Genomic DNA, 18,067 nt, shown 5'->3' on the forward strand with positions numbered 1-18,067 from the left:
AGCATTTAGCACTAGGAGAGGTTTCTCTTCACTGCTTGGCCCCCCACCCCTCTTTTTTTTTTTTTTTTTTTAAGATCATCTTGGCTTCAAGTGTGGGTCTCATTAGAAAGGTCACTAAGGTGACAGCAATGTCCTGGACAATGTTTCTAAAACAAACTCAAGAGGGGACTTGATCTGGCTGCTTCTTGCAGCATTTCTCAGCAACAGTGGGCTCAGGGAAGACCCTTAGTTTGCGGGAATGGTGACAGGAACAGTAGCCGCGCCCATCTGTAACCCTCTCTGAAGGTCAGCTTGATCCCAAAGGTGGACCCATCTGTACCCAGTGGCCTGTATAGGTGCTGTGTTTGCAACCCTGAAATAACTCCCATAAACATTCCATCTCTAACCTGAGCCATGGGCCAAGGCTGCACTGCAAGAGATCAAGGATATATTCTTTGGCAAGTCCTATCATTTCTTTTCTTTTTTCTTTTTTTTTTTTGAGACGGAGTCTCACTCTGTCACCCAGGCTGGAGTGCGGTGGTGCGATCGTGACTCACTGCAACCTCCGCCTCCCGGGTTCAAGTGATTCTCCTGCCTCAGCCTCCCGAGTAGCAGGGATTACAGGCGCCCGCCACCATGCCCAGCTAATTTTTGTATTTTTAGTAGAGATGGGGTTTCACCATCTTGGCCAGGCTGGTCTTTAACTCCTGACCTTGTGATCCACCTGCCTCGGCCTCCCAAAGTGCTGGGATTACAGGCGTGAGCCACGGCGCCCAACCCAAGTCCTATCATTTCTGCCTCCAGAATAGACTTAAATCTGTCATTCTCTCTCCAGCCCTGTGTCCATGGCCCTATATCAAGCCACCATTGTCTCTTGTCTGGACATCTACGAGAGCCTCATATCTTCCCCTGTCCCTGTCCACTTTATTCCCTGCAGGCCAAGTGGGGGAGGACAGTCTTCATCTGGGTGCTGAGCAGGGCTTGGAGAGGATGAGGGTATGGGAGGCGGAGTGTTAAAGTGCATGTATGGGCCAGGTGCAGTGGCTCACACCTGTAATCCCAGCACTTTGGGAGACTGAGGTGGGTGGATCACCTAAGGTCAGGAGTTTGAGACCAGCCTGGCCAACATGGCGAAACCCTGTCTCCATTAAAAATACAAAATTAGCCAGGTGTGGTGGTGGGTGCCTGTAATCCCAGCTACTTAGGAGGCTGGGGCAGGAGAATCGTTTGAACCCGGGAGGTGGAGGTTGCAGTGAGCCGAGATCGCACCACTGCACTCCAGCCTGGGCGACAGAGCAAGACTCCATCTCAGTGGGGTTGGGGTGGGGGAGTGGGAAGATTAAGCCAATCGACTAAAATATTATAAATAGAAGAGTTAAAAAGCAAGGATAGAAACATTGATAAAACAGTATGAATGCTGGAAAAAATCCAAAAATGGAAACAGCTTAAAGTAGACAGGAGAAATGGGCAAGATATGAAACGATTAAAACAAGAGGATAACAGCCCAGGCGCGGTGGCTCACACCTGTAATCCCAGCACTTTGGGAGGCAGAGGCAGGTGGATCATGAGGTCAGGAGTTCGAGACCAACCTAGCCAACATAGTGAAACCCTGTCTCTACTAAAAATACAAAAATTAGCCAGGCATGGTGGCACGCCTGTAGTCCCAGCTACTCAGGAGGCTGAGGCAGGAGAATCGCTTGAACCCAGGAGGCAGAGGTTGCAGTGAGCCAAGATCGCACCACTGCACTCCAGCTTGGGCGACAGAGCAAGACTTTGTCTTAAAAAAAAAAAAAAAAGAGGATTAAAAAAACTAAGATAATTCTGTGGGAAAACAGTTATCAGTGTCCACAATACAAAAATAAAAATAAATGGAAGGAATTAGAACATAAATCATTTCAAAGACTAGAGGGTTCTTTTTTAAGGCGATAGGCCAGGCATGGTGGCTCATACCTGTAATCCCAGCACGTTGAGAGGTTGAGGCGGAAGGATTGCTTGAGCTCCGGAGTTCAAGACCAGCCTGGGCAACATAGCAAGACCCCCATTTCTACCCACCCCCCCATCAAAAAAGGCAAAATTGGATCTTGTCAAATGATAGAAAGCCAGTGGGGTAGCCTCGGGCTATTTGGGACTGAGGGGGCCTCAAAGTCCAGGCAAGCCCCCACCACCCTCAACCTCCCCTGACTTCTTCAAGAGCCAACCAGGGCAGGGCAGGAGTGGCTCAGAGCCCTAATCTTTGTCCCTCCCTGCCTCCTGGGGTGGGAGAAGAAGGGTGCTAATAGTGCCCAGTCCCTGGGGGTGTCTGCTGGCCCCTGTTCTCCAGCCAAGTGACCTCGGGCACGTGTCCACCCTCTAGGTCCTCATCTGTAAGACTCTTTGTTGAACTTCTTGACCCTGCAGCTCTCCCAAGTCTGTTTCCAGACAGGCCAGCCTCTGCCAGCTGCAAGACCCCAGGGATAGAGCAAGGAGGGAGCTGGAGGGACAATAGGAGGGTGGCCACCAGGGTGCCCAAGAGAATCTGGAGGAGGGGCCACTGCAGCATCCACCTCCCTTCTGGCTTCAGGAGGGTGGAGCTGCACCCTGTGCATATGGCACCATCCTCCCCATGACATGCACACCACCTGCCCCTCACCACTGCCTTCTGCCTTTTCATTTCTACAGGGTCAAAGAAGGCTCTTCCAAGAAACATGTAGAAGAGAAGAGTGAAGAAATTTCTCTTCAGCAGCTGAGAGCATCTCCCCTCAAAGAAACCATCTAAGCTGCCTGGAACCTGGTGCTTGCTAGCAGCACCTGAGCCAATGTCCAGACGGCCCCCTGGGGGCTTCTCCCGGGAGCCCCTGGGGACACTGGTGCTGAACTGGAGGAAAGGTCGCTGAAAACATCATGGCTCCTATAGACAGCCACCCACAAGCCAGGGCTGCTTGGAGGGAAACCCCACCAGAAACAGCCAATCTGTGTTACAAATGCATAGAAAGCCAGGAGAAGCCAGTCCCAGGGACCAAAGGAGAGACTGTTTTCCTTTCCCATCCCCAATCTGCCCCTTAAAATGTCTCTGTATTAGTCCATTCTTGCACTCCTATAAAGAACTACCTGAGACTGGGTCATTTACAAGGAAAAGAGGTTTAATTGACTCACAGTTCTGCAGATTGTACAGGAAGCATGGCTGGGAGGCCTCAGGAAACTTACAATCATTGCAGAAGGCAAAGAGGAAGCAAGCACGTCTTCACATGGCTGGCAGGAGAGAGAGAAAGTGAAGGGGAAGGTGCCGCACACTTTACAACAGCCAGATCTCGTGAGAACTCTTTATCACAGGACAGCACTAGGGGGGTGGTGCCAAACCATTAGAAACCATCCGCAGTATCCAAGCACCTCGCACTAGGCCCCACCTCCAACACCGGGGATTACAATTAAACATGAGATTTGGGTGGGGACACAGAGCCAAATCATATCACTGTTTATTCTTGTTCCACCTGAGAATGCTGTGTCTTTGCAGGGTTAGGGTGATATCTCTGCCAAAGGGTTGTCCCTGGAATAGCCCCACTTATCCTTGAGAAACGTGGAGAACTCATTCTATTCCACTCACCCGGAAAGAGTAAATAGTCTTCTGCCTTATAGGATTAAAGCTCTTTCCCCCGTGTGTGTGTGTCTTACCTCCTTGACAGGAAAATGTCTCCATAGCAGGCATTCTTGCCTACCTTTGTAGCTCCAGCAGCCCCTCATAGTGGCCTTGCAGAAGCTGCATGTTTAATAAATAGTTGATGAAGAAATGATCAAAACAGACTCCCGCAATAGATGGAGACCTTTGTGCGTTGTTTGCATTCCTAGCAATACCACTTTGCAGAACTGGGATATGGTTCTTTTCCCCAGAAGCCTTCTTCAGGTGTGTGCCACTATGATCAGCTATTTTTTTTTATTTCATAGCAATAGGGTCTTGCTTTGTTGCCCTGGCTGGCTTTGAACTCTTGGCCTAAAGCAATCCTCTGGCCTCAGCTTCCCCAAATGCTGGGATTACAGAGAGGAGAAGGCCTAGTTTGGCACAGCATCCCGCTGGCCTCAGATCTATTTCCAGCCCAGGTGTTGGCCGTGTATCCCTGACCTTAACCTTCACTGGAATTCAGATTAGATTTATAAGGGATTCGAATCTTGGCCCATTGGGTTGTCTTGGCCAAATTTTCTTGCCTGATCCCTTCTTCCTGGAGTTACCAGATAATCCAACAAGATCAATTCTCAGTCCCCTACAGCCCAAAGAAAGGCACAATATAGGGAAGAAACAAGACTATCACAGTCTGGGCAGGAAGCATGGCAGCTTGCCGTTTTGCCAAGATTAGTCTTCCAACAGCTTGGAGCAGAGGTGGAATGTGACTCCCCCAAGGACTTGTCCCAAGGCCCTGTTATTGATGCACTGAATCCTCAGCTCCTCCCCAGGGATTTAACCTCTTTTTGAACATGTCAGGGAACACCTGTGTGATCCGCTACATGAGCTTTTCCATTCGAGTTGTTCTCCACCCACAGCCCTCAGCAAATCAGTGATTTCAATAGGCAGAGGGCTGCTGTGCCTGGCCATGCTTTGAGATTCACCTTGGGGGTTACCTCTTCCAGGCAGCTTTCACTGACCACAACTGCCTGCCTCTGCGCGCTGCTCCACTCCCCCGCACCACCCCCATCCCCGCCACCCCAGCCTGCTGCCCCATGCCCTCTATTGCAATCTCCTTATTGCGCTTTCCCATTGTGTTGTGATGGGTCCATTTACATGCTGATCTCTCCAGTGGCTCCTCAAAGGCAAAATTAAATCATCTTTTCTTGACCCGGCCTGCACATGGCAGGTGCTCAGTTCATGTTGCCAGAGTGAATGACTTTTTTTTTTTTTTTTTTTTGAAATGAAGTCTCACTCTGTCGCCCAGGCTGGAGGTCAATGGCATGATCTCAGCTCACTGCAACCTCTGCCTGCTGGGTTGAAGCAATTCTCCTGTCTCAGCCTCCTGAGTAGCTAGGATTACAGACGTCCACCACCAAGCCCAGCTAATTTTTGTATTTTTAGTAGAGACGGGGTTTCACCATGTTGGTCAGACTGGTCTGGAGCTCCTGACCTCAGGTGATCCACCTGCCTCGGCCTCCCAAAGTGTTGAGATTACAGGCTTGAGCCACAGCACCTGGCCGTGAATGACTATTATTTTATTTATTTATTTTTGAGACAGGGTCTCACTACGTCACCCAGGGTAGAGTTGCAGTGGTATGATCTTGGCTCACTGCAACCTCAACTTCCCTGGCTCAAGCAATTATCCCGCCTCAGTCTCCCAAGTAGCTAGGACTACAGGTGTCTGCCACCATGCTTGGCTAATTTTTAAAGTTTTTGTAGAGACAGGGTCTTGCTCTTTTGTCCAGGCTGGTCTCAAACTCCTGGACTCAAGTAATCCTTTTGCCTTGGCCTCCCAAAGTGCTGGGATTACAGGCATGAGCCACCACACCCAGCCTTTATTTTTATTTTTGAAGAAAATTTAGAATAATGGTTCTCAATCTTGGAATCACCTGTGAGCTTTTTAAAAAAAATACCAGGCTGGGCGTGGTGGCTCACACCTGTAATCCCAGCACTTTGGGAGGCTAAGGCAGGCAGATAACGAGGTCAAAAAATTGAGACCATCCTGGCCAACATGGTGAAAACCTGTCTCTACCAAAAATACAAAAATTAGCTGGGCATGGTGGCACACACCTGTAGACCCAGCTACTCGGGAGGCTGAGGCAGGATAATCACTTGAACCCAGGAGGCAGAGGTTGCAGTGAGCCGAGATTGCTCTACTGCACTCCAGCAGCCTGGCGACAGAGTGAGACTCTGTCTCAAAAAACAAAAAACAAAAAAACCAGTGCTAGAACCCACTCCAATCCAGCAGATAAGGTTAATTATAACAAGACTGTGACCTCATAGTTAATGAGTTACTTACTATGGAGTTAGTAAGCTAATTTGATTTCCCTGCACACAGACAATACATACTTTTAAGTGAACAAACTAGATTTTCTTTCTTTTTCTTTTTCTTTCTTTCTTTCTTTTTTTTTTTTTTTTTTGAGACTGGGTTTCGCTCTTGTTGCCCAGGCTGGAGTGCAATGGTGTGATCTCGGCTCATCGCAACCTCTGCCTCCCAGATTCAAGCAATTCTCCTGCCTCAGCCTCCTGAGTAGCTGGGATTACAGGCATGTGCCACCACGTCCAGCTAATTTTTTATTTTTAGTAGAGATGGGGTTTCTCTACGCTGGTCAGGCTGGTCTCGAACTCCGGACCTCAAGTGATCCACCCGCCTTGGCCTCCCAAAGTGCCGGGATTACAGGCGTGAGCCACCACGCCTGGCCACAAACTAGATTTTCTTGAAGAAATATTCTGACCATGAAGTTTCCTATGACAAGTATAAATGATCTTGAGGTTACAGGTTTCAGGCCACGGAATCAAACCATAAAGGCTTTGACTACCGTTGTCCTTAGCCAAAAACACTGGCCAGGAACTATTAAATAAAAATGAGTGCCCAATGATGACATATAGACTGGGCTGTTTAAATAGGATTCCACATGCCTGGCACCTTTTATAATAATCTTTGTGGTAACTGGCAAATCACCTCCAGACTTCTTTTCTTTTCCATCTGGAAACACTGAATAGTCAGTACATTTTATTTCCAAAATCTGTGATAACAAGTTTAGGCACAGTGGCTCACGCCTGTAATCCCAGCACTTTGGGAGGCCAAGGTGGGAGGATCTCTTGAGACCAGGAGTTAGAGACCAGCCTAGGCAACATCAGAAGACTCCATCTCTGCTAAAAAAAATTTAGCTGGGCATGGTAGTGTGTGCCTGTAGTCCCTGCTACTTAGGAGCCCTAGGTGGGAGGATCACCTGAGCCCAGGGAGATTGAGGCTGCAGTGAGCTACGATGGTTCCAGGCTGGGTGACAGAGTGAGACTTTGTCTCAAAAAAAAAAAAAAAATATATATATATATATATATGTATATGTATATATGAATGACAACCTTCTTACTGAAATCTCTATACATTTCCAAGTATTATTAGGCCATGTGGCTATGTGGCTGCAAGGAGATGGCTCAAGGTCAAGGTGCCCGGAGGATTCAGGATACCAGTGATTGCCTGGGCCTGGTTCACAGGCAGATCAGCTAAATGAAAGACCGAAGGTGTCCTGGGCCATTGCTGCTGTGCAGCCCTCAAGGAAGTTGCTGACAACTGTGTGTGGAAAAGAGAACTGTGCTTAATCTGGGCTGTGGTGTTGCCCCAGAAAACAGCAGCCAGAATGCACCTTGTTACATCGTCACCCACCCATGACCACACTGGTCAGACCTGTGCAGCCAGGCAGCGGGTATGTTCAAAAGATGGACTTTTGCCTTTAAAGTTTAGCTCTAAATGCAGGTGTCTCCCCGGAGGAATGCCCCCCTCCAACTTAAATAATTGTTTGATTACGAGGTTGGGGAGGAGCAAGGAGGCCGAGACTGGCTGGATGAGACCAAACCACATAACTCACCCTTCTCCCTCTTCTGCTTTCTTTCCATGCCTACTCTGGGAAAACAGGCTACTGGACTTTCAAGTAGCAAAGAAGAGAGTGAGTGCTGAGGACGGGGAGTTCTAACCTCATGCTTCTTTTGCAGCCACTCTGGTTGCTGGATTTGGGCAATTATGGAGACCAATGATAATGATCATGAACATGAGGTGACAGCTCCCATTGTGGACCTGGCATGGCCCACAGTCAGGCAGCAGATGTTTTAGAATAGTACAAGGTGAAGCCGGGCGTGGTGGCTCACACCTGTCATCCCAGCACTTTGGGAGGCCGAGGTGGGCAGATCACCTGAGGTCAGGAGCTCAAGACCAGCCTGGCCAACATGGTGAAACCCCGTCTCTACTAAAAATACAAAAACTAGCCATGTATGGTGACACATACCTGTAGTCCCAGCTACTTGAGAGGCTGAGGTGGGAGGATCACCTGAGCCCAGGAAGGCCAAGGCTGCAGTGAGCTGTGATCCAGCCTGGTTGACAGAGCGAGACTACATCTCAAAAAAATAAATAAATGAGCTGGGCTCAGTGGCTCACATCTGTAATCCCAGCACTTTGGGAGGCCAAGGCAGGCAGATCACCTGAGGTTAGGAGTTCAAGACCAACCTAGCCAACATGGTGAAACCCCCATCTCTACTAAAAATACAAAAATTAGCTGGACATGGTGGCACACACCTGTAGTTCCAGCTACTCAGGAGGCTGAGGCAGGAGAATCACTTAAATCTGGGAGGCGGAGGTTGCAGTGAGCAGAGATTGTGCCACTGCACTCCAGCCTGGGTGACAGAGCAAGACTCTGTCTTAAATAAATAAATAAATAAATAAATAAATAAATAAATAAATAAAAGAAACTTCCCAACAGCTACTGGCTCCGCCAGGAAGGAACAGCCTGCACTTAACACAATGGTACAAGATTCACTTTCTGAGCTGGTTTGATTCCTTTTGTTTCATCCCATTATTTTTGGATGGTTTTGTGTGTTTTTCACAGACTGTTTGTTCGGAATGCACCAACACAAGTGGCCATGGACAATCACGTTGCCCTGGACTTCCTTGGAGTCAGCCGAGGTGGGGTATGTGTGGTGGCCAGCACCTCTTGCCTCACAATTTGCTTAATGGCATATTTTGGTGGCTTGGCTCTGGCTGGGACCCTGGCTGTGTAGGCCTGGTCAGCCTGCTGGCAGTCACAGTTAACGGCCACATTCATCTCATGTTCTCTAAAGAAAATAAAATAGTTGGTTGGGCGCAGTGGTTCACGCCTGTAATCCCAGCACTTTGGGAGGCTGAACCGGGCGGATCACCTGAGGTCAAGAGTTCGAGACCAGCCTGGCCAACATGGCGAAACCCCATCTCTACTAAAAATACAAAAATTAGCCAGGCATGGTGGCGTGCACCTGTAATCCCAGCTACCCGGGAGGCTGAGGCAGGAGAATTGCTGGAACCTGGGGGGCGGAGGCTGCAGTGAGCAGAGATTGTGCCACTGCACTGCAGCCTGGGTGACAGAGCAAGACTCCATCTCAAAAAATTAAAATAAAATAAATAAAATAAAATAAAATAAAATGTTTTGGGGCCAGGCATGGTGGCTGACACCTGTAATCTCAGCACTTTGGGAGGCTGAGGCCAGCAGATAGCTTGAGCTCAGGAGTTCGAGGCCAGCCTGGGCAACATGGTGAAACCCTGTCTCTAATTCAAAAAGAAAAAAATGATTTTGAGGCCAGGCAGTGGCTCACACTTGTAATCCCAGTGCTTTGGAAGGCAGAGGTGGGTGGATCACTTGAGTTCAGGGGTTCGAGACCAGCCTGAGCAATATGGTGAAACCATGTTTCTACAAAAAAATACAAAAAATTTTAAATAATTGTTTAATTATGGTATTGCTGGGTGCAGTGGCTCACGCTTGTAATCCCAGCACTTTGGGAGGCCAAGGCAGGCAGATCACTTGAGGTCAGCAGTTCGAGACCAGCCTGACCAATGTGGTGAAATCCCATCTCTACTAAAAAAACAAAAATTAGCTGGGCATGGTGGCGCACACCTGTAATCCCAGCTACTTGGGAGGCTGAGGCACAAGAATTGCTTGAAGCTGGGAGGCAGAGGTTGCAATGAGCTGAGATCATGCCACTGCACTCCAGCCTAGGCAACAGAGAAAGACCCTATCTCCAAAAAAAATTATATATATATATATGGTGGTGGCATGTGTCTGTAGTCCCAGCTACTTGAGAAGCTGAAGCAGGAGGATCACTTGAGCCCAGGAGGCAGAGTGCAAACAACTACAGTATCTGATGTGGCAGCTATACCTCTGAGAGTCCTTAGCTGGATACATGAAAGGCCAGAGACCAGCCAGGTGTGGGGGCTCACGCCTGTAATCCTAGCACTTTGGGAGGCCAAGGCAGGTGAATCACCTGAGGTCAGGAGTTCGAGATCAACCTGGACAACATGGTGAAACCCCGTCTCTACTAAAAATACAAAAATTAGCCGGATGTGGTGGTGCATGCCTGTAATCCCAGCTACTCGGGAGGCTGAGGCAGGAAAATCACTTGAACCTGGGAGGTGGAGGTTGCAGTGAGCCGAGATTGCACCACTGCACTCCACCCTGAACAACAGAGTGAGACTCCATCCCAAAAAAAGAAAGAGAGAGAGAGAGAGAGAGAGAGAGAGAGAGAGAGAGAGAAAGAAAGAAAAAGAAAGAAAGAAAGAAAGAAAGAAAGAAAGAAAGAAAGAAAGAAAGAAAGAAAGAAGAACGAACGAACGAACCGGCCAGAGACCAAAATACTTAGGCCAGGTGGCAAAGGCTTCAGCTGCAGCTCATCTGAGTCTTGGCATCAGATGATGCCTCTTGCGATCATCCAGAGGGTCAAAGGCCTATAGGAGTTACTACCAGGCCACCTCCCATTGGCTTCCCCGTCTCCCCCTGGAGGCTGTCATGAGACGGTTCTGCATCACCTCCAGGTTCTGTGAGATCTGAGGCTCTGCGCCCTGCCCTCCTCTGAATACAGCTGCAGAAGATAAAATTACTCAGCTGCATCTGGAACAGGCTCCTCAGCTACGGGGCATCGCCCAACTCCCCTTGCAGTCACAAGCCCCTTCTCTTTCAGGGTCTTCCTTTTTGGCGTAGAGGACAAAGACCGCAGGGGCTGGCACCTTACGCTTGTCCTCCTTTTCACTGTCTATGTAGAGAATAAACCCTAAATCTAAAAGTGGTTCATCGTGCCTTTACAGGTCAAATCAGTCAGGACTTGGCCTCTGCCTGGCCTCGTTGGATGTGAGCTTGACAGTGGCCTATTGCTCCACCTCTCATCTTAACTAAGGTTGAATCAGAGAATTTGGGATAGAATTTTTGGCTGTCACACAGGTCTAATAATGCCCCTGAGCTTGGGAGAGACAACTGATTTATGGAACCTCAATAAATATTGGTGACTGGCTTTGAAATTAAGACGCAGGGATTATATCTGGAAGGCTTCCATTTAAATAGGTCACATGAAAGGTTTAATCCCTGAAGGAATATATACATATATATTCCTTCTATATAGGAATCTATATAGAAGGATTCTATATAGGAATCTATATAGAAGGATTCTATATAGGAATCTATATAGAAGGATTCTATATAGGAATCTATATAGAAGGATTCTATATAGGAATCTACATAGGAATCTATCTATATATATGTGTGTATATATATAGATATATAGATATACATATATACACACATATATATATATATATAGAGAGAGAGAGAGACAGAGTTTTGCTCTTGTCACCCAGGCTGGAGTGCAATGACATGATCTCGGCTCACTGCAACCTCCGCCTCTCAGGTTCAAGCGATTCTCCTGCCTCCAACTCCTCAGTAGCTGGGATTACAGGCACCTGCCACCACACCCAGCTAATTTTTGTATTTTTAGTGGAGATGGGATTTCAACATGTTGGCTAGGCTGGTCTTGAACCCCTGACCTCAGATGATCCACCTGCCTCAGCTTCCCAAAGTGCTGGGATGACAGGTGTGAGCCACCGCGCCCGGCTGGAATATTTATATATTGAGGACACCTTGTTTCCTGATGGAGAGCCAACAAGATGTAAGTTACCAGTGTGCTGGACAAATACCCAGAAGCTCTTTCCCAACAATCCTCTAGAAGAATGAGGCCAGGGAGTACATTTCTTTGACCACAAGGGCGTGTGTGGAGAAGCCTCGGTGATCAGTAGCAGTGAGACAGTAGGATCGGGTTCTTGGAGTTGCTCCACAGCGGCGGCACAGGAAACTTCCAGATCATCCAGACTGCACTCACGCTATTCCCTGCGTGCCTGCTCACCTGCCACAACTTCCTGCAGAACTTCACAGCCATACCCCAGAACATCACTGCCGGACAGGTGATAACTGGACCAATAGATCTCCTGTCCGAGCCGTGTCAGGAATAGGGACCTGCTGGGGGTCTTCATTCTGCTGAGCAAGGACCCAAAGCCTGAGCAATGCTTGAGGGTCTCTGAGCCCCAGTGGCAGATCTTAAACCACAGCAGCTCCTCCTCTTTGGGCCTGGGCAGTGAGGCCTGTCTGGATATATGACCAGAGCACCGTGGCCTCCTCCAGCATCACTGAGCAGGGGCAAAGCTACAGCGGAGTGCTGAACCTTCAAATCACCTTTTAAACTTTCTTTTAATCAAGGTATAACCGGCCAGGCGCGGTGGCTCATGCCTGTAATCCCAGCACTTTGGGAGGCCGAGGTGGGCAGATCACCTGAGGTCGGGAGTTCGAGACCAGCCTGGCCAACATGGAGAAACCCCGTCTCTACTAAAAATACAAAATTAGCCGGGCATGGTGGCGCATGCCTGTAATCCCAGCTACTAGGGAGGCTAAGGCAGGAGAATCGCTTGAACCTGGGAGGCAGAGGTTGTGGTGAGCTGAGATTGCGCCACTGCACTCCAGCCTGGGCAACGAGAGTGAAACTCTGTCTCAAAAAAATATATATATATATATAAACTTTTCCATTAAATGTAAATTTAAGTACAGCTGGATAACTTTTATATTTTGTTTTGCCTATGTTTGAATTTCATATAAACAAAACCATATAGAATGTATTCCTTAGGCCGGGCACGGTGGCTGGGTGACAGGGTGAGACTCCGCCTCAAAAAAAAAAAAAGAATGTATTCTTTTTTTTTTTTTTAGACAGAGTCTTGCTCTGTCACCCAGGCTGGAGTGCAGTGGTGCCATCTCGGCTCACTGTAACCTCCACCTCTTGGGTTCAAGCGATTCTCCTGCTTCAGCCTCCTGAGTAGCTGTGATTACAGGCACCCGCCACCATGCCCAGCTAATTTTTGTATTTTTAGTAGACATGGGTTTTCGCCATGTTGGCCAGGCTGGTCTTGAACTCCTGACCTCAGGTGATCTGCCCGCCTCGGCCTCCCAAAGTGCTGGGATTACAGGCGTGAGCCACCGTGCCTGGCCCAAGCTTTGTTTTTTTAAATCTTGCCTCCCACTATGCAGAAAGCCTCAGTTTCAGATAACAGCACGGAGGGATTTTAGGAGGAAGAAAATTTGAATAACAACAATATTGATGTTGGCAAGGATGTGGAGAAAAGGAAACTCTTTTTTTTTTTTTTTTTTTTTGAGACAGAGTCTCCCTCTGTTGCCCAGGCTGGAGTGCAGTGGCGCGACCTTGGCTCACTGCAATCTCTGCCTCCTGGGTTCAAGTGATTCTCCTGCCTCAGCCTCCTGAGTAGCTGGGGTTACAGGCGCGTGCCACCACGCCGGCTAATTTTTGTATTTTTGGTAGAGATGGGGTTTTACCATGTTGGCCAGGCTGGTCTTGAACTCCTGACCTCAAGTGATCCACCAGCCTCAGATTCCCAAAGTGCAGGGATTACAGGTGTGAGCCATCATGCCAGGCCAAAACGGGAACTCTTATACACTATTGGGGGATTGTAAATTAGTACAACTTCTATGGAAGACAATACAAAGGTTTCTCAAAGAACTAAAAATAGAACTAACATGTGCTCCAGCAATCTCACTATTGAGTGTCTACCCAAAGCAATCATTACATCAAAAAGGTACCTGCACCAGTACATTTACCACAGCACTATTCACAAGAGCAAAGACATGGAATCAACCTAAGTGTCCATCAACAGATGATTGGATAAAGAAAATGTGGTACATATACACCATGGAATACTATTGGGTCATAAAAAAGAATGAAATCATGTATTTTGCAGTCACATGGATGGAACTGGAGGACATACATGGATGGAACTGGAGGACATTCATGGATGGAACTGGAGGACATTAAGTAAAACAAGTCAGACACAGAAAGACAAATACTGCACATTCTCAATTCTAAGAGGGAGCTAAATGATATGTACACATGGACGTAGAGTGTGGAATGGTAGAGAACTGAGACTCAGAAAGGTGAGTGGGGGTGAATGGGGGTAGGCGATCAGAGATTACTGAATGGATACAATGTGTGTTATTTAGGTGACGGATACCCTAAAAGTCCTGACTTCACCACTACACAATCTATGCATGTAACAAAATTACACTCACACCCCATAAATTTATACACATGAAATAAATAAATAGTGTAAAAGACAGTCCTGGAGAAACTCAGACCAGACCCTGAGGACCATGCTACACTGCCGCCACCTGGTGGCAATATACCTACAGTGTAGGGCGGTGCCTCCCAAAATTCCCAAATTCCCGACTTCTGGAGAGCATCAAAAATAAATAAAACATGTACTCACACTACTGAACTGTACACTTACAAACGGTTAAGATCATACATGTTATGTTATGTGTTTTTACCGCAATTAAAACACAGATGACTAGGCGTGGTGGCTCACGCCTGTAATCCCAGCACTTTAGGAGGCCGAGGCAGGTGAATCACCTGAGATCAGAGGTTCGAAACCAGCCTGGCCAACATGGTGAAACCCCGTTTCTACTAAAAATACAAAATTAGCCAGGCGTGGTGGTGCATGCCTGTAATCCCAGCTACTTGTGAGGTTGAGGCAGGAGAATTGCTTGAACCTCAGAGGCGGAGGTTGCAGTGAGCCAAGATCGCGCCACTGTACTCCAGCCTGGGCAATAAGAGCGAAACTCTGTCCCAAACAAACAAACAGACTAACTAACAAAATACAAACCACATAAATAACAGTGTAAAATAAATGAAATAAAAGTATAAAATAGGCTGGGCATGGTGGCTCACGCCTGTAATCCCAGCACTTTGAGGGGCTAAGGCAGGTGGATCACTTGAGCCCAGGAGCTCAAGACCAGCCCGGGCAACATGATGAAACCCCGTCTCTACAACAACAACAACAACAAAACACTGTAAAACCCCATCTCTACGAAACAAACAAACAAACCAAAACCAAAAATTAACCGGGTCATGGCGGTGTGTACCTGAAGTCCCAGCTACTTGGGAGGCTATGGTGGGACGATCACGTAAGCCCAGGGAGGTCGAGGCTGCAGTGAGTCATGATCAAGCCACTGCACTCCAGCTTGGGCAACAGAACAAGACTCTGCCTGAAACAAAACAAAACAAAACCTAAAACTCCTCTTTGGCATCCTTGGTGTGTGTGTGTAACTATATGCATAATATATATTATTATCTATATATGTTATATATTCTATAAAATCTTATATATGTCACATACTATACATACTTCTGCTATCTGACTCAATTCTCTCAAAGCCACCCTTCATCCTTTTGCAGTTTCCAAACATATAAATTATCAGAGTTAAAATCATGTTCCATCTGATTTCCACTCTGTGCTCACTCCAGGTGGGCCACTCTGTGTGTGCTAACAACAGTGTAAAACTGGACCCTGGCATTAACCTCTTCTACCATTTCACACTAATGTGAGATCCGTGAGGTCCCCATTTGCAATCGGAGTCCAGGAAATCAGCTACAGGAGCTGGTTGTAAATTTCACTCCATTGTTGCCTGTGTGCTCCCCACAACAGTTTCTGTAAACCTACCCAGATGCAATATAAAGGAACTAACTGGTCCACAGTTACTTTCTGTTACTTACAGCTTCGTGACCTCCAGCGAATCACCTCTCTTTTATTGTTGACAATAAAAGACAGTGAATCACCTGTCTTTTATTGTTGAGTTGTAAGAATTCTTGTTTTTGTTTTTGTTTTTTTGAGACGGAGTCTTGCTCTGTCACCCAGGCTGGAGTGCAGTGGCGCCATCTCGCCTCACTGCAAGCTCCGCCTCCCGGGTTCATGCCATTCTCCTGCCTCAGCCTCCCGAGTAGCTGGGACTACAGGCACCCGCCACCACACCCGGCTAATTTTTTGTATTTTTAGTAGAGACAGGGTGTCACCGTGTTAGCCAGGATGGTCTCGATCTCCTAACTTCGTGATCCGCCCGCCTCGGCCTCCCAAAGTGCTGGGATTACAGGCGTGAGCCACCGCACCCAGGCGAGTTGTAAGAATTCTTTATATGTTCTGGATACTAGACACTTCTCAAATATATGATTTGCAAATATTTTCTCCCATTCTGTGGATTGTCTTCTCACTTTCTTGATAGTAATCTTTGATGCACAAAACTTTTTAATACATTGTCTTTTAAAAGAAAGTAAATGTTTATTATGATTAAAGTGACACATTTTCTTTCTTTCTTTCCTTTTCTTTTCTTTCTTTCCTTTTTTTTTTTTTTTTTTTTTTTTTTTGAGATGGAGTCTTGCTGTGTCGCCCAGGCCAGAGTGCAATGGTGCAATCTTGGCTCACTGCAACCTCCACCTCCCAGGTTCAAGCGATTCTCCCCCAGCCTCAGCCTCCTGAGTAGCTGGGATTACAGGCGACTGCCACTGTGCCCGGCTAATTTTTGTATTTTTAGTAGAGACGAGATTTCACCATGTTGACAAGACTTGTCTCAAACTCCTGACCTCGTGATTTACCCACCTCGGCCTCCCAAAGTGCGGGGATTACAGGCATGAACCACCGCGCCTGGCCTGACACATTTTCTTACACCCATTAGTTAAAGGAGGAAATCATTCCCTTGCGGTGTTGGGTACAATTCAGCAGTCATTCCTAATAAACTCTCTAAGTAAAATAGAACTAGATAAAAAAACAACACCCTGACTATACTATGCATTCCTTTTTTTTTTTTTTTTTTTTTTTTTTTGAGACAGAGTTTCACTCTGTTGCCCAGGCTAGAGTGCAGTGGTATGATCTCAGCTCACTGCAACCTCCGCCTCCTGGGCTCAAGCAATTCTCCTGCCTCAGCCTCCCAAGTAGCTGAGACTACAGGTGCCTGCCACCATACCCTGCTAATTTTTGTATTTTTAGTAGAGACAGCGTTTCGCCATGTCGGCCAAGCTGCTCTTGAACTCCTGACCTCAGGAGATCTGCCCACCTTGGCCTCCCAAAGTGCTAGGATTACAGGTGTGAGCCATTCTTTTTTTTTTTTTTTGAGATGGAGTTTTCGCTCTTGCTGCCCAGGCTGGAGTCCAGTGGTGCAATCTCAGCTCACTGCAACCTCCGCCTCCCAGTTTCAAGCGATTCTCCTGCCTCAGCCTCTCAAGTAGCTGGGATTACAGGCGCCTGCCACCACGCCCGGCTAATTTTTTGTATTTTTTAGCAGAAACGGGGTTTCACCATGTTGGCCAGGCTGGTCTTGAACTGCTGACCTCGTGATCCACTCGCCTCAACCTCCCAAAGTGCAGATTATGCATTCTTAACACAACCCAATAACACCCATCACACCGAAGGAGGCCATGCTGAAGCCAGTGCCATCAGCAACAGGAAGAAGGCAAGGATGCCTACTGTGATTCAACAATGATTCCAAGGTTTGGTTCAATGCACCAAGACAGGAAAATAAAATGATTAGTATCAATATTTGAGAAGAAGGGAAAAATATTTTTTATTAGAAAATGTTATTATAATCTAGGAAATCTGAGACTCTCCTAAAACATTAATATTATTAACAGAATTTGGTCAAAGTGACTGGTTGCAAGAAATATGTCCAAGGCTGGGAGTTGTGGCTCACACCTGTAATCTCAGCACTTTGGGAGGCTGAGGCAAGTGGATTGTTTGCGGCTAGCAGTTCCAGATCCGTCTGGGCAACATGGTGAAACCCTGAATCTACAGAAAATTCAAAAATTAGCCGGGCATAGTGGCGTACACCTATAGTTCCAGCTACCTGGGAGGCTGAGGTGGAAGGCTTGAGTGACTGTAATCACACCACTGCACTCCAGCCTGGTCAACAGAGTGAGATCTTGTCTAAAAAAAAAAAAAAAAAAAAAAAAAAAAAATTTACAATCCAAAAGCCAGTAACTTTCCTTTAACTGGCAATGACAAAACAGAAAACAATACGGGAGAAACATTACATTCATAAAAGCAACAGAAGATATTGTGTCAATAAATTGAACAAAAACAGGGTCTATATGGGAAAAACTATAAAATTGGATTGATAGACAAAGACAAAAAGCCTAAAAAAATGAAGAGATATACCAGGATCCTGTTTGGAATGCTTAAAGTATTCATTTCTCCTAAATATATAAAAATATTTAAGTCCTTCCTATCAGAATGGAGGGGGATAGGATATACTGTATAAAATGACTTTAAAAGTTTAAAATGGTTTC

The 18,067-nt window shown here is 46.9% G+C and overlaps 1 protein-coding gene across 3 annotated transcripts in view; it reads left to right on the forward strand.

The window, feature by feature from the left end:
• LOC745011 (solute carrier family 22 member 20) overlaps positions 1 to 3,613 on the forward strand; it is a 28,465-nt gene extending 24,852 nt beyond the window's left edge. Inside the window, exon 10 of one of the 3 annotated variants that reach the window (XR_010147236.1) lies at positions 2,638 to 2,772. Coding sequence is in view for 2 of the 3 variants with exons in the window: in XM_024347254.3 (XP_024203022.1) it covers positions 2,638 to 2,734 (97 nt within the window). In the remaining variant the exon portion in view is untranslated. Of the gene's footprint in view, positions 1 to 2,637 lie in introns of all 3 variants that reach the window. The other 2 variants (XM_024347254.3, XM_063783062.1) reach the window with 2 other exon arrangements.
• Positions 3,614 to 18,067: the final 14,454 nt, after the last annotated feature.

Source organism: Pan troglodytes, chromosome 9 (assembly GCF_028858775.2).
Source record: "Pan troglodytes isolate AG18354 chromosome 9, NHGRI_mPanTro3-v2.0_pri, whole genome shotgun sequence".
NCBI lineage: Eukaryota > Metazoa > Chordata > Mammalia > Primates > Hominidae > Pan > Pan troglodytes.